The following is a 19,603-nucleotide window of genomic DNA, read 5'->3' as shown; positions in this document are numbered from 1 at the left end:
TTGCACCTGTTTCTCTGATTTCCTCTCCTCCCATGCCGCCTGCCTCTGGCTTAGCCCCATTGGCTTTCGCTGCTCTTTTAACTCCAGCCAAAGCATGGCCCACCCTTAAGGTTTCTGCATTTGTTCCCCTTTCTTGGGATAGTCGCCTACCAGATCTTTACCAGTCTGGCTCCCTCCACTCAGATCTCTACTGAAATCCTACTTCTGGGTGGCAGCTCTTGACTGTTCCAAGGCAAAGGGTATCACACACTGCCATCGTCCTCTGTCTTCTCACTCTGCATTGTTTTTTCCTAACATTTTTTTTTTAAATCTGTGAACACTTAACCTATAATTATGTATCTGTAATCTAAGTATACCAATAGAATATAAGCTCTATAACAGCAGGGACTTGATCTTTCTCATCGTTGTAACCCCAGCATCTAGAAGAGGATCAGAGCACAAAGTAGCTCTCTGATGCCTTACCACTCCATTCTTTCATTCGCTCCGGCAACATCTGTTGAATTCCTGTAGCGTGTAAGGCCCTGTTCTAGGTACTGGGGTTGAAGCAGTGAAAAAAACAAACCCAGATGCCTGCATTCGCAGAACTTAACTTCTTTCTTAATGCAGGGTTGGGACTGTAAGGGGAAGACAGAGCCACACACACGAAAACACTGTCATGGAGACTAGCTGCAAATAAAGCAGGGTTCACCTGAGTAGATGTGCTCTTTCATAGAGGGGGTTCAGGGAAGTCCCTCTGCTGGGGTGACATTTGAATAAAGATTTGAAGTGAGAGAGTGAACCATACACACAAGGGAGAGAACCTTCCGGGCGGAGGGAACAATAAGGTAAAAAGAGCTGAAACTTCAGTGTACTTGTACCCAAAGAACAGCGGGGAAGCCAGCGTGGCCAAGAAGCAGGGAGGCAGTTAATTAGTTTGGAGATACACGATGGGGGCCAGATCGCTCCCAGATTTATAGGCCAAGGAGAAGACTTTGGATTTTATCTCCAAAGAGTGTTAGAAAGCCATGAAGGATTCTAAGTAAAAAATTGACACAATCTGATTTATAAGTAAAGAGATTTACTCTGGTTGCTTGCTTCTTTGAAAACCGCCGAAGGGAAGCAAAACAGAAGCTGAAAGACCAGTTAGGAAGCTATTGCAAAAGATCTGCAAGACTAGTGTTGCAGTGGACGTGGTAGAAAGTAGTTGGATTCAGGCCATACTTCGAAGGTGGCAGAGGTGATTTGCTAATAGTTTGGGCATGAAGTGCAAGATAAAGAGTCAAGCTATCTCAGATTTTTTGACCTGAGTGACAGGGTAAGTAGTAATGCCATTTACTGAGATAGAACTCCAGGCAGGAGGAGGGGAGCAGAAGGGTTTGTTTGGGTTTTTTGTTTGTTTGTTTTTTGGGAAAATGTCCAGTTCTATTTTACACATGTTAAACTGGAGATGCCTTTAGATTTCCAAATGGAGCTACTGAGTAAACAATTGAAATATGAATCTGAGGTGCATAGGAAAAGACAACTGGGGGTATAAACGATATATATAACCATGGAGTGGGGAGTACTTAATGTGGAAGGAAAGTGGTCTCTATACAGGCTGGACCCTCTAATCCCAAGGCGCCCCAACTAGTAAAGGTCAGGGTGGGGAAAAAAAAATCCAGCAAAACTTATTTATTTAGAAGAAGCAACCAGGAAATGTAATTTAAAACCTGAGAGTAAGGGGTCTTATAAAACAAATTTCGTAAATGTTTCAAGAAGGACACTATCAACTGTCATTCTTGTTGAAGAGTTTGAGGTTAGGATGACTGGAAACTGACCACTGGACTGGGAAACACGGAGGTTAAGACTGCCAACAAGAGTGATTTTAGTGGAGCTACGGTTACTGGGACCCGGTTACTATGCTTTGATGGACACCATTGCTCTTACCACCAAATCTTATTTTGGGCTTTTCTATTGCGTTTGAGGTTGTGATGATCCTTGACCCCTTCTAAAAACTCAATCTCACAGACTGCTGTGACATGTATGTCACAGTTCGTTCATATCTCTTGACAGTTTGTTCCATGAGCTTTTCCTCCTCTTCACTCCAAAGTGATCTTGTGCATTCTCACAGTTTAAACTACCGTCCAGATCCCCAAGCCTTTACTGCCAATCCAGGCTTCTCCTTCAAGCTTTAGAATCACATATTTGATAGCCAATGGCATTTAAAAAAAAAAAAAAAGCTTTATTAGAATGAAATTCACATACGATTCACCCATTTGAAGTGTGCCATTTGAACGGCTTTTAGTACATTCACAGATATGTGCAACCACCACAATTTTCCACCATTTTTATCCTCTCAAAAAGAAATCCAGACCCTGTGCTATTCTCCCCTATCTTCCCATCCCCCTCCAGCCCTAAGAAACCATTAAGTACTTTGTGTCTATGGATTTCCCTCTTCTGGACTTCCATATAAATGAAATCCTACATTTTTGTGTGTGATTGGTTTCTTTCACTTAGCAGGTCTTCAAAGTTCATCCATGTTGTATCATGTATCAGTATTTCATTGCTTTTTATAACCAAATATTGTTCCATTGTATGAATATTCCACATCTCATGTATCCCTTCATCTGCTGATGGACAGTTTGGCTGTTTCTTAAGACTGTTATGAAGAATGCTGCTATAAAAATTCATGTTCAAGTTTCTGTGTGGACACATACTTCATTTCTCTCAGATCTACATCTGGGAGTGGAATTTCTGGGTCACATGGCTAATTCTAAGCTTAATCATTTGAGAAACTGTTTTTCAAAGCAGTTGTACCATTTCACATTCACACCAGCAGTGTATGAAGGTTCCAGTTTCTACCATCCTGGCCAATATTTGATTATCTGACTTTTTATTTCCAGCCATCCTAGCAGACAGGAAGTGGTATCTCACTGTGATTTTGGTTTGCACTTCCCTGATGACTAACAATGTCATGTATCTTTCATGTTTATAGACATTTTCATCTTCTTTGAAGAAATGTCTAATCAGATCCTTTGCCCATTTTTAAATTGTCTATTTCTGAGTTTCAAGAATATATATTCTAGGGTGCCTGGGTGGCTTAGTGGGTTAAGCCTCTGCCTTCAGCTTAGGTCATGATCTCAGGGTCCTGGGATGGAGCCTGGCATCGGCATTGGGCTCTCTGCTCAGCAGGGAGCTTGCTTCCCTTTCCCCCACCGCCTGCCTCTCTGCCTACTTGTGCTCTCTTGGTCAAATAAAAAAATATATTCTAGATCCAAGTCCCTATGACGTGTATGATTTACAAATATTTTCTTCCATTCTGTGGGTTTTCATTTTTGATGGTGTCTTTTGAAGCGCAAAGCTTTCTAGTTTTGATTAAGTCTAATTTATCTTTTTTCTTCTGTTTTTCATGCTTTTGGTTCCATATCTAAGAATCCCTAGCTAAGCCCAAAGTTATAACAGTTTTAACCCTGTTTTTTTCTAAGAGCTTTACTGTTTTGGTTACTACTTTTAGGTCTTTGACCTACTTTAATTTTATCTAATGTGAGGTAGGGATTAGGCTCAATTCTTTTGGATGTGGCTAGCCAGTTGTCCCAGCACCACTGTTGAAAAAACTGTTCTTTCCCCACTGGATGGTTTTGGCACCCTTGTCAAAAATCGGTTGACCACAGATGTGTGTTTATTTCTGGACTCTTCGCTCTAGTCCATCAGTATCTGTGTCTGTCCCTGTGCCAATAGCACACTGTGTTGATTACCATTGCTTTGTAGTAAGTTTTGAAGTCAAGAAGTATGAGTCCTCCTTCTTTTTCAGGACTCTTTTCTTCTGAGTCCACCACAATTTCATGTGATTTTTAGAATTACCTAGTCAATTCCCACAAAGAAGTCGGCTGGGACTCTGATAGGGACAGCACTGAGTGTTTAGATCATTTGGGAGTGCTGCCGTCTTGATGATGTTAAGTATTCTGCTCCATGAACATGAGATACCTCTCCATTTATTTAGATCTCCCTTGTTTCAACAACGTTTTGTATTTTTCACAGTATTGGTTTGCACTTCTTTTGTTAAATTTGCTCCTAAGTACTTTTTCCCCCCAAGAATTCTTTTTATGTTATTGTGAACAGGATTGTTTTCTTAACTTCATTTTTGGATTACTCATTGCAAACGGATAGAAGTACAATGGGTTTTTGTAAACTGATCTTATGTCCTTAGAATTTCCTATACAAGATCATACCATCTGCAAATACGGCTTTATTTCTTCCTTTCCAATCTCAGTGCCTTTTATTTCTTTTTCTTGCCTAAGTTTCCTGGCCAGAACCGCCAGCACAATGTTGACTAGAAGCAGTGACAGCTGATATCCTTGTGTTGTTCCTGATTTTAGGGGAAAAGTACCCAGACTTTCATCATTAAATATACTGTTAGCTGTAGATTTTTCTTAGATGCCCTTTGTCATGTTGGGGAGGTTCCCTTCTCTTCCAACCACTGGTAGTTTAACTTTCCCAAAGTGAACTCACCTTTCCTCTACCTCTGTCAAACTCAGAACCTCTCCTATTCTTTTTTTTTTTTTTTAAAGATTTTTATTTATTTATTTGACAGACAGAGATCACAAGTAGGCAGAGAGGCAGGCAGAGAGAGAGAGAGGGAAGCAGGCTCCCTGCTGAGCAGAGAGCCCGATGTGGGACTCGATCCCAGGACCCTGAGATCATGACCTGAGCCGAAGGCAGCGGCTTAACCCACTGAGCCACCCAGGCGCCCAGAACCTCTCCTATTCTTATCTCTTAGTTGACACCACTGTACTGTCTTAGGCCTGGATGCCCTAGAAGCAGAGCTCAAGAAGGGATTCTGTGCAAATGGTTTATTGAGGGAGTGCTCTCAAGTAAAACCTGTAACAGAGTGAGGAAAGCAAGACAGGATGGGGGGGGGGGAAGTTAGGTAAAGATAGGGGTTCCTAAGTTTACCCTCCACTGGGAACTCTTTGGCACATATATGGCACATCTGCCCCACCCTGAGGAAAGGGGGAAGAATCATTTGCTGATAACACAACCGATTACATGTTATCACTGATAATGCAATCTCTATCAGAATCCCAATGCCATCGTACCATTGTCTGTGATGCTGTCCCTTGGAGGCAATAACCTTCCAGGAATTTCCAGAAGTGGCTCCATTGGCACAGAGGACTATTCCCAAAAGGATGCAGCTGTGAGCTATTTGCAGCCAAGACTTCTACTTTCTAGTAAAGAAGATCTCGATGGGGTACCAATAATGCTTACTTCAGTCCACTTCTATCTAGCATTGCTCAGATCCACATGCTTTGTACACGTTCATTCTACCCAGGCAGTTTCTCCAGTGTTCAAGTTAACCACAAGAAGGGTCCCTAAGCTGTAAGTGGTATTGTCTCCCTTCTCTAGTACCCATTCTAGATTCACCTCCTCATTAACTGGCACTTCCATTAGTCTAGATGGCTTATCCAAGAGTAAACCAGACCCTCAGCCCTGAGGGTTCTGAGGCCCTAGAGATCATGCCCTTAGGAGGATGTAATTGTTTACTTCCTTATTTACAGTTAGAACTGAGTAGAGGAGGACCGAGAGAGATCTCAAGGATCATATGTGCATCTTCCTCTCCATGTCCTATTAGAGCAGTCCTACCTCCCAGGCAGTATGGGAACTTCTTTGCTTGATAGTCTGCAGGCATTAGGAGCTCCAAGTGACCAGAAGATGGCATATTTTTAAGTTTATTGAGATTCTTATGTTGAGCCTAATTGAAGGCTCTCCCACCTAACCCCAGCCTGCCACCAAAACCAGGACCTCCAGACCCACAGAACTTAAAGTTGCAGGGAGAGGACATAAAATTTCTCAAGTAGATCACTAGAAGTGATGCTGAACAGGGTCACCTCTGTTTCTACCCTTGGTCCCAGAACTCTTGGATTCTACCTAAGGGCTGAGGATGAAGCACCCTATTATGGTCATGTAGGTTTATACTGTATTGTAAAGGACAGCACCGCATTCTTGCTGGCACCACCAATGTATCTTCCAAAGCGCATCCCAAGGCTCTACTGGGTCAGAAGCTTCTGGATGGAAAGGTATTTGATAGGAAGAGTATCCCTACTGCCATGTTCCTGTTGCTGTACCTGCTTTGTCATTAAATGGGTCCCTTGTTCCAAGGCATTATTATACAGGATCCCACACCAGTAGATCAAAAGTCTCTGAGTCTTTGGATGGTAGTACTGGCTAAGGCACTTTCAGCAGGATAAGCACAGTGAAAATATGTGATCAGAGGAAGCTGTTGGGTGTGACTTTTCCAGCATCGAACTGTTGCCACCAGGTGGCGGGCTCTTCTTGAGCAGTGGTACTGAACTAGGGGATCAGCACTGCTTTGTAGCTGACGGTTAGGTATTAAAAATAGCTAGGTCAGCCACGGGTAGGAAAGGAGTCCAGTGCTAATAGGTGGGTAAGTATCCATCTCTCCGGCAAGGTGATTCTTCTCGCGAGCACCCTGTGCAAGAACCCCGCGAGGTGAGGCTCCTGACCAAAGCGTCCTATTCATGTGGTTATTAGTCAACACTTTTCTGGTGAATACTGTGACAAGTCCTGGTCTCACAGACCCACTGAAACGTTCTTCACCAGACCTTCTCCTGCATTTTCTTATCTTGCACCTTCTGGGCTCCTGATCAACCAGCCCACTGGCTGTGAGAGTTCACCTATACCCTGGCCTCAGGCCACTTCTCTTTCCACACAAAGTGATCAGCTACACTGCCTGAAGAACTACTGGTTGAGGGGCACCTGGTTGGCTCGGTGGGTTAAAGCCTCTGCCGAAGGCTCAGGTCATGATCCCAGGGTCCTGGGATCAAGCCCCGCATCAGGCTCTCTGCTCAACGGGGAGCCTGCTTCCTCCTCTGTCTCTGCCTGCCTGCCTACTTGTGATCTCTTGTCTGTCAAATAAATAAATAAAATCTTTAAAAAAAAAAACAAAACTACTGGTTGAGAATTTCTCATCATGGACTCTCAGGACCACTCTAGATGGGGCTGCTGAGAAGCAATGGACCCTATTTGTCTTGCCCTAACGTATCAAACCAACTCATCCACCGACCAGACCTGGACAAAGGGTTGCAGGTATCCTGACATTGCCACAGGCATGATCTAGGACAAAGCTAGCCCCATGCAACAGACACAGGTAAACGGAGGCCTGGGGACCCTTGTTCATTTCAACTTACTTGTGCCCCCCCAACTGTGTTTGGGCTTCTTCCCAAGTGCACCACTTCCGCTGTAAGACAGACAGCTGGTGTATCTGCCCAATCTCATGACCTGGCAGGTCTCACAGTGACCAGCGGGCTCTATGGACAATTGGTCACACAGTCACTTGATCCTTTGTGGTCAGGCACTGACTGGTCTCTATTGGGGCCTAACTGTATGCTAGGAGATGCTTTTCGAATGACACTTTCTTTACTGCAGAGGCCACAGCCTTTCTCTAGAACCCTAGAGAACTATGCTGGAACTCTCCTACTGTGGATTGCCCTAGAATCCACACATCATCTTTCCCTACCACAGACACCTCTAGCACCGCAGAATTTTCCAGGCCATACGGCCCACGCAGCAGCGCTGCTCGTGTTGTAGCCTGGATCTGCTGTAGGGGCCTTTCTTGCATTCCCAAGTACAGAATATGGGGCCTCCCAAACTGAAAGAGGCCTACCACGGCACTGGGCTTCTTTCCTGCAGTAAAGGATAGAAGATGCAATAGTTTACCCTTTGCCTTACAGAGAATGTCCCTGCACACTCTAGACCATGGGACTCCTACTAAAAACTTACTCAATGTAGTAGGACCCTGTAAGCTCTGCAGGATTTATCTTCCACTCCCTGGAATGTGTCTCACCAAGGAATCCAAAATACTTGACAATGTCTTTTCATCGGGTCTGATTAGCACACCCTTATTTCCTGAGTAGCATACACGAGCGTGACATTCTGCAGAATGTCCAGCTCCCTTTGGACTACACTGTGACAATGGAGGAGAATTAAGAGCCCTAGATCAAGACTGTGAAAATACACTGGTGCCCATCGCTTCTGAATGCAAATTGCTTCTGATACTTCTTTCTGATGGGTACTGCAAACCATATTCACGGCATTACAGGGTCAACGAACTTTCTGTGAAGGGTCAGAAAGTACGTATTCATCACCATGTACCCATGGCAGAGGCTCTAAACCACACTCAACGCTGTACTGCAACAGGGTCAACTGCCTGCTCAAGCCCACTGCAGGGCACAGCAACCCGGTGTTTGCAAGAGCCAGACTGGAGAAACTAGGAGGAAGTGAAGGAAACCCACACCCTGCATTCTTCTACCTTTCTAAGCACTGAACTATCACTGCCGTTTTCCCTAGAATGCAGGACGATTTTCTTATTTTCTATCTTGGCAGAAGTGGGGGTACAGTTTCAGGGGCTTTGACTGGGGCTTTCTGCCAACTGCCAAATACGTCCATTCTGATTATACATTTGGAAACTGAAAAAATGACCATAAAGCGGGTTTTTGGACCCACTGTGAGGCCGACTTGGGCGAACACTCGGCTCTGAGCCCACTTCTCCCTATAGCAAAGTGGATGAGTGTAGGGAGGGAAGTGCTGTGGTGGTCCTTTAGGTCACTGGGTATCAGAGTCAATTCTGACCCAGTATCCCTGTTTTCCAACGTAAAAAATCAGGTCATCTTCCCCCAACACAGTTAACCGGGGAAACTTTCAGTTGACAGGTCGAGTCTGAGAATGGTCTGAGGCCTAGAAAACGGGCAAGGAATTTTGACTTTTCGCTGAAGTTTCTGACTCCTCCTTCTGGGCAATGATTCTTGATCGCTCTTAAATATAAACCAGTGCCGTCCTTGGCTGACCATTCGTCTGGTCCCTGGGACCACCCACGTCATTAGCCACCTCCACTCCGCACATGCTGCCCTTCTCCACTCTGCTTCTGAGAGGCCAAGTGCCGCCGCTCGGCCTCGGCTGTGCCCGGGTCCTATCTTGCTCACCGCTATGGGGGCCGGCTCTTAAACACCCCTCCCCCAGCCTCCGCTGCTACGGGGGCCGGCTCTTAAACATCCCCTTCCCTCAGCCTCCACCCACAGAGACAGCCACATCTAAACTTCTCGAAGATACCAGTGACCCATTCATTAGTGCCCTTCCTTTGTTAAAAAAAGTTGTCCTCAGGCCTTCCTGAGGAACATGGTCAGCCAGTGGGTTTTCCAGTATAATACACATTCTCTTCCTCTAGGCCTTCTGATCACTTTTCATATGGTCCAGCGTCTCAACTTCATTTCCTGTGCGCCATCATTTTCTGCAAGTCCCCCAAAGCCATCTCAACAGAGTGCTCCTGGGGCCCTCACCAGGATGGTCCAGAGTCACAGGAAAATATCCTCCTTATCACAAATTCCATAGGAATTCAATTCTTAATTCATGAAACCATCCAAACAACTATAAATTTATTATCTAACATACAGTATTTTAGAACAAAGGGGCAGCTTTAAATCCTTTAAAGTTTGAGAGCAGCATAAAAACTCCTCATAGAGCTTGAACCTAAACCCTGTGATGGTTATTTTTAAGCAAGAGAAAAGGCTAGAAAAATACTATAAATATCCTTACAGAGACACACCTTGCCAAAGAAGCAAGTTCACAAGAGGCAATCCTCACGTGAGAGAAAACACGTACCGAGACTGTCCAGTGGCTGACAGAGCTCCAGAGCCCGGGGAGGGCCTAGCAGTGCTACTCAACATGGTTCAAAGACTTGTACCGGTCCGTGAACAGTTTTCTTACTAGTCTACGACATGATGAATTAGTAACTGAGAGTGTTTAGACACCTTTAAGCATTTTGACATTGCTGTGATACCCCAGTGCATGATCCGTGGACTTCTGCTGAAAGGGCTGTGGTCAGTTCAGGTGTGCAGAAGCTCGTGGGGTGGGCAGCATACTGTGGGGACTGCACCGTTGTCATGGAAACACATCTTAGGATACAAAGGACTGGGTATTTATAAAGCAGAAAGCCTGGTCCTTTAGCAAAGATAGCTTGAGAAGGACTGCTCTGTCCTTCCCCCAAGTCCCGGAATCAGTCAAATAATGCTTTGGGAACAGACAGTAACCAACTGGAGGTCAATTTGTTTATGTTCAATCAAACTGAAAACAAATGGCCTGACCTGGGAACAGAACTGAACTGGACTAGGGCATCTGTTTCGACTCCTGGAGTAAGGCCAGAGTAGGCCAGCAGGAGTGAGAATCTGTTAAAGCCAGCCACCCCTATGTACAGGAGGCATGTGGATCAAGGGTTGGGGCCTCTCTGTCCTTCCCTTCCCCTCTGTACCCTTGTCCAGTCTGGCCGGGGATAGATGGACAGACTTTAGCCCTTCGGGCTCTGTGACCACCATAAGTCTGCCTGCACCGTGCCCACCTCCTCCAAAGGAGAGGAGTCCTGGGTTCAGACTGGGGTGCTTCCACACTCTGGTAAGAGCAGTGGCTGGAAGTTCCCAAACAGCCTCAGGCTCTCAGAGCACTTCCTTCCTTGTCAACACCACAGAACAGGCAGGATCACTTTAAGGGGTAAAAAGCTTTACCCAAGGGAAGTGGCATAGCAGGAGCTCCAACTGACTCAGATGCCCAATGTATCCCTGCTCTGGGCATCATCTTCTGAGTGATGAACAGGACAGCCGCTGGCCTGACCAGAGTGCCCACCAATACCTGGCAACGAAGGTCCATGGATGCAAGGAGAGGTGCCAGGTCAACTCAAAAAAAAAAAAAACCAAACAAACTGTAATTTAAAAGAAAAGGTTAACAATATATTACTAACAATAATAAAAATGTCAAATGTTAAAGTACAGTACCAACTGAAGGGCTTGCCAGATTGAAACACCCAGAGGGAGGGAATGAGGCAAGATGGCCAATCGGTCTCCTTTGCCAAGTGAGGCGCAGACTGAGCTGGGGAAGGCGGGTGACGGTAGAACCCAGCACGGTGAGATCACGCAGAACTCGTCTGCAAGCACTCCTCACTGCGGCTTACCGACGGTGAGGAAGAGCCGAGAAAGACCTGAATGAAAAACCGGCCACACTCCTCAATCAGAATATTTATTAGTCAAGAAAAAGGACCCGGGCTGCACTCCACTCCCGTTCCCAAATCACCTGCTTAAGGGAAAGGATTCAAAGAAATCAGAGGTCTCAAATAAGCCAGAACGTATCTGGGGAAGAACAGTCATTCATTTCCTAGACCTGACACTGTAATTACATATGTTTTCCAATCAGAGTGGTGGTGGCCCAGAGGAGGGGATATAAGATGGCCCTTCTTTGTCACAGCCTGGGTTCCAGAGAAGGCTGGAATAAACGAGTGTTTAAAAAGAGAAGAGATGAGGAGAGGCAGGGGGCAGAGGAAGGTCAAGGGCTGGTTTCACCCAGATCACAGAGCACTGTACAAAGAACCATGGTAGCAACTTGAGTTCTCAGGCCGGAACAGGGAGTTGAAGGCTCAGCACCTAAAGAGAGGAGAATCCCAGGGCTTCTCTCTCAACCCTACTGTGATTAGATGCAAAACCCCCACCTCCTTTTCCTTCACAGAGTTCATAACGGTCTGTCTGAAGGCAAGAGGACATGGTGGCAGACCTCGCGTCCCAGCCCAGGCTAAGTTTCTCCCCATCAATTCCAAAAGCTCTGCCCAAAAGAACTAGAGAAATACAGAGTCCCAAGACTCTGTCTCTGCTCCCCAGGTCCCAGAAGGAGTAGAGACAAGGCACGAAGACCCTGAATGCAAAAGTGAACATTAGCGTGGCCATATATAACATTATCTGGGAGGTAAGAAAGTACATGCCCCACGAGGGATGCCTTTCTTCACCTGGAAGGTAGCTGGGCCTTTGCTAGCAGCAGAAACCGCATGGATAGGGCCCACAGAAACGGCCCGCACAACAGGCCATGTTTCTAGAAAGACAGAGTTAAAGCCTCAGCTGGTATGGCACAGTCCCAGTCAGCTGGGACGACACAGGGCAGCGGGCAGGCTGCTCTTGGAGTCGGCTCTCCTGCCTCGGCTCCCAGTGGTTCTGCTGACTCCAGATGCTCCCCATGGCTGGGACTCAGTGACAGACACGTGCTGTGTTTCACATGATCAGACACTGTTCGCCATTGGCACCTGGTGGGCCCGATAGATTGAGGGCATCCAGGTCGAAGTTGAGGCCAGGAGGCTGGAGAAGAGATGGAGAGACTGAGATTACTGCTCCCACCTCAAATGAGAGCTTCCGAAGGTGCCTCCCCCAGAGCCACAGTGATCACCTCATGTGAAATCATTAAAGATTACAGAATTCCAGAGACTTGGAACTCAGATTCAAATCTTGGAGAAGATATACTCACCATCTCCCCAGCCAGTTCTTTTGGAGGATGGCCCAAATCCTGTAGCTGGAAAATAAGAGGAACTTGAGAAACAGAAGATCCTAGAAAACAACAGAGCAACCCAAAGAGGAATCTGAGCCGTGTTATCTCTCCCATCTTCTGAGGACCAGGCTTTGGGACCTCTCTTGTGCTCCCTCCTCCACTGGGTCTGGCAGTGTGGTGTTCTTTCCAGACCCGTCCTCCACCGAACACCCAGACAGCACCCGTGGGCAGACGGCAGAGGAGACCTTACCTGCTGCATGAGATCCAGCACTAACTCAAAACGAGCCTTCTGAGTGGCCTCGCTGTCCGTCGGGGTCTCGGCCTCAAACTGCTCACATATCTTGCCCATTACACTGTGCTGTTCCTGGTATTTTTCAAACTGCTCTGGAGGAAGAGACTCCCGGTGACTCTGCAACCATTCTGGATACTAAGGAAAGAAGAGCATGGGTGGGGAAGAATTCATGAACAATGGAGAGGAAAGGAAATTAAATATGAAAAACAATAAAAAATGAAGGGGAAGGGGAGGACATGGAGGAAGATAAAAACTAAAGAAGCGAGTTCAGTGTCAAGCAGCGGCGCGGACTCCAGCCAGACGACTGGCTATGCTAGCGCGATGGTCACCAGAGGGTGGCGCACTTCTCGGTGAAGGCCTACACAGTCCTAGTTTAGCCCTTACGGGCCATGTGTAAGCTCTGTCACAGTCTTCTTCCTGTTTTGACTTTACAACTTTAAACTTGTAAGAACCACTCTTAGCTTGAGAGTTGGCTTTGGTCCACCCAGACCCTCGCCTGCTGACTCCTGGTCTACATGGCTCACTCCACACTTGATCCCACGTAGTACTGTCACGGGAAAGCTTCTACTCCTGTATGTTGTTTCTTTTTTTTTTTTTTTTTTTAATTTTTTTTTTTTTTTTTAAAGACTTTTTATTTATTTATTTGACAGACAGAGATCACAAGTAGGCAGAGAGGCAGGCAGAGAGAGAGGAGGAAGCAGGCTCCCTGCTGAGCAGAGAGCCCGATGTGGGACTCGATCCCAGGACCCTGAGATCATGACCTGAGCCGAAGGCAGCGGCTTAACCCACTGAGCCACCCAGGCGCCCTGTATGTTGTTTCTTGAGCGAAACTGTAAGCTCCCTGACAGCAGGGACCATCTTTTCACTACTCTTAAACTGCATAGCACCAAACCAGCAAAAGAAAGGGCTGGTCGGACAGCAGTCGGAAACCAGTTTACAGAAACCAGAGCTGAAGGACCACCCGTTCCACCTTCAGCATCTTCAGTGTGGCACCCTCCCGCTCCAAACACAAAAAGGAGAAAAGAGTGGATGGCTTGTGGCCTCGAGTTACTCTCTAGCTTTGTAGGCTCTAGGCACACAAAGTAGCCCACAGGGGCTGACACAACGGACAAGTAGGAGGAAAAGCAGAAATACAAGTTCACAAACCTTTTCAGTAATCTCCTTCAGGGATGGGTACAGCACATCCTTGGACAGGAGGTTCTGCATGATGCTCTGCATGATGGGGAGGATGTTGCCCTCCCCCTCCCCTTCATCCATGCCCAGCCCTTCCATGGCCTTGGTCAGTTCCTCCTCTGACATGCCTGAGTTCTAGAAAGGACAAGAAGGAGGTGAGCCAATACAGGTGGTCTCTGACCGCGGACCATTTTCAACTTTATTAGGATGGTGTGAAAGAGACGCACATTCCGTAGAAACTATACTTCAGATCTCGAATTTGGATCTTTCCCCAGGCTGGTGATATGCAGAGGATACTCTCCAGCAGCCACACCGTCACCAGGGTCAACAACTGTGGCACTGGTGACGTCCTGCGCCCCACAACCATTACTTTTCACTTTCGGCACAGCAGTCAATAAATTACATGAGATACTCGACACCATATTAGAAAAAGGGCTTTGTGTGGAGGACTTTGCCCAACTGTAGGCTCACTTAAGTGTTCTAACCGTGTTTAAGGCATGGTTAGCGAGGCTAAGCTGTGATGTTCAGCAGGGTAGCTGCATTAAATGCATTTCTAACTTAAGACATTTCCAACTTATCAGTTGAGGAAGATCTGTACACAGCCTTCTTGGGATGCTTACCACCCCTTCAGGTGGGAAAGAACTATTTAAACTTGCCTGCAGCAAAACAGTGTGGCGGGAACAGACTTCACCTGCTACGAGATAGGGTCTGTCTTTTGAGACTTTGCTGTTCTGTGAGATCCCTGGTGGGCCCCCCCCCCTTTCCCTCACCTGGAGATCAGTGGCATTTTTGGCGAGTCCACTTAGTGTCTCCTTTAGGCAAGACGTAAATTCTTGTTGGGAGGTTGCGTCACTGCCTAAGGAAGGTGAAGAAAGACAAGGTCTTCAGGTTTTAACTGTTTGCCTACCAGCTCGATATGCACCATTTACTGGTGGATCACCAGCACTCCAAATCTCTGAGTCCTCTGTGTTCATCTTCACAGCCATTTTCACCAGTCTGCAAGAACTGTGCCTGTGTCGGTCTGTTCTCCAAGATGACAACCACAACACGGTGACCTTTCAAGTGGTCGGTTTTCAACAATCTTTTCAAGGACTTTCCAGCCTCATTCCTTTCTTGAAGCCCTGTAGCCATCCCTCTTCCCACCTCCTGGCCCCACCCCAGGGTGGTGATAGCCCTATCAGCCTTCCTGACAGTTCTCCCGATCTCGGGCAACAAAGACCAGAGAAGTTTGTTCCCAGTGTTCCAGCCCTGGGGCGCCTCCTCACCCACTCTCCCCGCGGCCTCCGAGAGCTTCTGGAACTGCTCCACCAGGTGGGGCTCCTCCTCAGCCAGCTCCTTCATTGCCTTCTCGAATTCCGCAGTGGCTTGGGAAGCCAGCTCGCTGTCGAACAGTTCCTGGAAAAACTTCTCTTGGGAGGCAAAAAGGGCATCCTGCAGGGAAGGGGTGGCAAAAAGGCATGTCTTACTCGGAAACCCTCTGACAGAAGCCACAGGCAGTGGCTCTGGGAAATGCAGAGCTTCCCTCCTACCCCCTCCACTGGACATTCTAACTACTTCTCTTTAGGAGAACAGGAAATAAGGCTTCTGGCCACTGAGGAAAGGGTATGGGGCGGCATTCGCAAACCAACCATCTAAACCCACTTTTTTTCCAAAGAACTTGCGTGAGATCCCACCAGTCCATCCTCAAAAGTCCCTGTTTACCAGGACTGAGGCCTGAAAGAGCACTCATTGGTGTAAGGCCAGGGCCTCCTCCCCCCAGACCACTCCAACCCACAGGGGCCTGTCCCACCTCTGCTCAGAGATGCATGCCCATCCCCTCCCCATCCCTTAAGAGGGTGGAATTTATACTTTGGCAGTGTCTCCTGGCGATCTCTTCTGGGGCCCCGAAGCATCAGGGGCCGTGGTAGTAGGAGGGGGTGCTGGGGAGGGTTTGGCCTTATCGAAATCATCAAGGGCACCTTCAGAGACAAGAGACATAGTGTGTGTGTTGGGGGATGGATGAGGATGCAAGGCTGGGGTCAGGGAGGGGTAGTTACCAGAACAATCTTTCAAAGTGCCAACCTTCCTAAATTTTTTTTTTTTTGTCTCCCTCTCCTGGGCCCCCCTCAATAAGCTTCCCACTTCCCTCCTCATTACCCAATTTATGTGATCAAAGGAGAAGAAATCCCTCAAGGTGGAAGAGGCATCTCTCTCGGAGCTGGGGGAGACAGTGAAAAGCTCTGCAAAGACCCCTCCCTCCACACAGTGCCTTCCTTGCCACATCGAATGATTCCCCAGAAATCCCCTACACATATCCAATTGGAGCAGAGAGCACAGGCATCCATACGCCCCCGAGGGATTAATTTTTGGCAAGAAAGCCGAAGCCACATGATGCTCCACCCAGCCTCCCCAGGGTCGGGCGCTAGCTCCGAGACTGAGGGACCGCGCGCTCTGCTCTACTCCCGGGGGAGCATTCAACTCCCTTCGCTCATCCTGCGATTCAGCCCACCCGGGCCAAGCTCCCAGAGCTCCCTCCCGCCGCTCTGCAGCTGTGCCCCAATCCGCACGGTCGCCTGCCGCTCCTCACTTCTGCTCATCCTCCACCTCCCCACGTGTCTGTGACTGGGCAAGGGACAACACATACTCACCTCTGCCCTCAACAACCCGAGTTCCCACCCCCACACTGCCTGCCAGGCCTAGGGGCGGGGGCACGGCCCACGGCGGGCAAGCGGCCAACGGAGCAGCGGAGGTCAGGGCTAAGGAAAAAAAGAACCTTCCGCCTCTCCGAGGAGGGTGAACGGTCTGCCCCCAAGGCCGCAGAAGGGGGTGGGCTTGAGCTCTGACCCGTGAAAGCACCGGCATGGGGCCTGCTGAGGAAAAGGTGAGAGGCCTGGCGGAAGACGGGCGAGGAGAGGACAGCGCACAGAAGGCCGCGCCACGGGCTCGCCCACACTTCAAGCGAGCAGTCGGTGAGCGTCGGGGTCGCCGGCCACCGAGGACCGAACGCTGCGGCTGGCGGGAAGGAAACTGCTCATCTAGAGCAAGGGAAGCTCAGGTCGGACCGTGACACGCCGGCCGGTGCGTTACCGCTTTCCCTCCGGCCCGGAGACCAACGGTCTGACAGGCTCAGGGGCCCACGGTGGCTCCCGAGCTCCCGCCGCGGAGGAAGGAGAGCGTGACCCGCAGATCTTCCTCGGAGGCGCAGGCTGACCCTCCGCCCCCGGCCAACATTTTGGAGAGCCTCTCCCGCTCCGCCCCCAACATCTCAGGTTCACTTTACCCTCGAATGAGTCCTTACAACCGCCCCCGTCGGGCCTCTCCCATAACGAGCTCTTACTTTCCAGGAGCTCTTCCAATTCCCGGTCAGCGTCGGCCCCAGCACCACAGTCCTCCTCGGCAGCTGCCATCTTGCTCTCTCCGGCTTGCCGTAGGAGGCGGGTCTCCGAGGCGGCTGCGCCCCGCCCCCCCCGAGCCCCGCCCTTATCCCCGCCCCTTCCCTCCTGCGACCAATAGCAGTGCAGGTCGGTGCGGAGCCGCCATTTTTAAAGGGACAGGAAGCTTTATGGGTTGTTTTTGTTTTGTTTTGTGTTTTCCTCCCTTCGAGCCAGGAACCGTTGAACTAACGGAGTGGAACCCGCTGTTAACTTCTGCCAGGTTACTCCGTAGCCCGGCTTCCTTTATTTCAACTTCTCGCATTATCCAGAGAAGGAGCTCTTTCGTTTTCCCTAACACTCGACGCCCCCGGCTTCCTGTCTCCCCGCCGCCGCCGCGCCGGCAAGGACCGTCCCTGCCGGGTTCTCCGCTCCCGGGCCGGGGCCTGCGGGACACGCTCGCGGGCCGTTCTTCGCCCGCCCCGACCCTGACGAGTCCGACGGCTCCCTGTCACCGCCTGTTCCCCATCAGGACGGCCAGACTGAAGGACACAGACCTCGGAACTTAGAACCCAGTGTCAGCTGAAGCCACTCAGGCAGAAAAAGCCAGTCTGGGGCCCTGGAGCGAGCCGGGGGACGATTCGAATGTAGTCGTGGTAGAGCTGCCGTCCCCGACGCATCTCCTTTTCTCCAGACGGAACCCACCCTCCAACCCCGAGAGGCTGGGGGAGGCGCGGAAAGGGGCAACTCCACATCCCTCCCCTCCTCTTCACACGGGTCGGAACCCCTCGGACGCAAGCTCACTTTAGCCCTTGGAGGGCATCCACTGTTTAGGATCCTGTGCTGGGCATAGCGGAAGGAGAGGCCAGGCAGGCCCAGCCCCTGCTGTAGAACAGCGGCCCGGGGACTGGGCCGGAGGTGAGGTCCGACAGGCGGCAAGGAGGGTACACGGTAGAGGTCTTAAACGAAGGATCAAGTGCTATGGAGCTTAAAAGGGAGAAATTACATGAGAATGAAGTCACTTCCCTCCTTCAATCCTTGGCTTCCCGAGCACAGACTTGAGTTCTGTGTTATGCACCAGCTTAAGTACCTTCCTCTTTCCTTCAGATTTTTAAAATCATATCCGTGCAAAACCTACTGCATTGCCCCAGGCACAAGTGGTGTGACTCAGGAGAGAACATTCTGCACTTAAGTCAGAAGACTTAAGTCCCAGTCCCAATTCTGTAACTTTGTTCAAAACACTTCATCACCCAAGGCCTCGGATGGCAACTATGTAACACTGAAGTTCCTCTCAGTTCTGAACTTCTATAATGGAAACCCCCTCCGTTTAACCCCTTTCTCAACACCTGTACCAGTATCTATTCCAGGCTTCCCGGCTCAACTCCAAACCGCTTACATGCGCGTCTCTAATATGACTATTGTTCTATCAAGCACATTACAGGTATTTTTTAAAGATTTTATTTATAAAAAAAAAAAGATTTTATTTATTTATTTGATACAAAGAGAGACAAGTAGGAAGAGAGGCGGGTGGGGGAAGGAGAGAAAGCAGGCTCCCCGCTGAGCAGAGAGCAGATGCCAGGCTTGATCCCAGGACCTGAGACCATGACCTGAGCTGAAGGCAGAGGTTTAACCCTCTGAGCCACCCAGGTCCCACATGAAAGGCATTTCTATCAGCTTTACAGTAATGTGGTAACAAGCATGTTAATAAGGAAATTACTGGAGGTAACTGAGACAACATGGAGTTGAAAACAAACACTTTGCATTTCTTAAACTTGCTTCTGCTTCTCTCTTATTAATGATATTCCTAAAACTTCATCTTCATATTTAGTCACCTCCTGCCCTTCTAATGTATAGTGAACACTGTTGCAAAATAGTATTTTACAGCATTTTTAAAAAAGTGAGCTCCAAGCCTAGTGTGGAGCTAGGCGTGGAGTCCAATACTGGGCTTGAACTCATGACCCTGAGACCTGAGATGGAGTCAACATTTAACTGACCGAGCCATCCAGCTGCCCCTGCAGCGTTTTCTTTCTATCATTCTCTTGATTAAGGACACAATGGGTCTCCACCGTTTAACGACCAGCTTCGAATTCTTGCCTGATATTCACAATCATCTTACATATATCCATTTCGTTTCCCCAATAACATGAGCTTCAGGAAGCATGGACTGTCCTTCTTTTATATACCCCTGTTCAGAATAGTTTGTTTGTGTGCAAAGTTAGTTTTATAATTTAACTTTTAAACTTGCAAGAATTTTTTTGGCCCAAATTTATCACCAACTTGTTTACAGAAAGAATGTTGACAACTTGAAAGAGTGTCATCAAAACAGTATGCAAATTTTTGCAAAGGCAGGCTTTGTTTGGGGATATTAAGTTTAAGCAAGCAGCTCTTAAAGCTAAAAAAAATATCAAGGCCTGTGCTCTTTGGTGCAGGAATTCCATCTCGAGGAGTTTATCCTACAGACACATTT

General features: G+C 48.3%; 1 protein-coding gene across 1 annotated transcript; it reads right to left on the bottom strand.

Moving 5' to 3' along the window:
- Window positions 1-11,020: 11,020 nt before the first annotated feature.
- On the bottom strand, window positions 11,021-17,223 carry PEX19 (peroxisomal biogenesis factor 19). The gene is made up of 8 exons (XM_059145487.1): window positions 17,103-17,223; window positions 15,635-15,744; window positions 15,052-15,217; window positions 14,557-14,642; window positions 13,760-13,921; window positions 12,572-12,748; window positions 12,301-12,345; window positions 11,021-12,134 (listed from the first exon to the last, which is right to left on the bottom strand). The coding sequence occupies exons 1-8, from the start codon at window positions 17,170-17,172 to the stop codon at window positions 12,051-12,053; spliced, it is 900 nt and encodes a 299-aa protein (XP_059001470.1). The 5' UTR covers window positions 17,173-17,223; the 3' UTR covers window positions 11,021-12,050.
- Between the last annotated feature and the right edge of the window lie 2,380 nt (window positions 17,224-19,603).

This window comes from Mustela lutreola, chromosome 14, assembly GCF_030435805.1.
Source record: "Mustela lutreola isolate mMusLut2 chromosome 14, mMusLut2.pri, whole genome shotgun sequence".
NCBI lineage: Eukaryota > Metazoa > Chordata > Mammalia > Carnivora > Mustelidae > Mustela > Mustela lutreola.
Note: the sequence above shows the minus strand (reverse complement) of the source record. Positions and strands in the feature narration are given on the sequence as shown.

Excerpts from the sequence above, each read along its gene's own strand:
- PEX19 (XM_059145487.1), bottom strand. The coding sequence starts at position 17,172 with ATGGCAGCTGCCGAGGAGGACTGTGGTGCTGGGGCCGACGCTGACCGG. Across the intron at positions 12,346-12,571 it reads TGCTGGATCTCATGCAGCAG|CTACAGGATTTGGGCCATCC; the intron begins GTAAGGTCTCCT and ends CTTATTTTCCAG. Across the intron at positions 12,135-12,300 it reads AAGAACTGGCTGGGGAGATG|CCTCCTGGCCTCAACTTCGA; the intron begins GTGAGTATATCT and ends TCTCTTCTCCAG.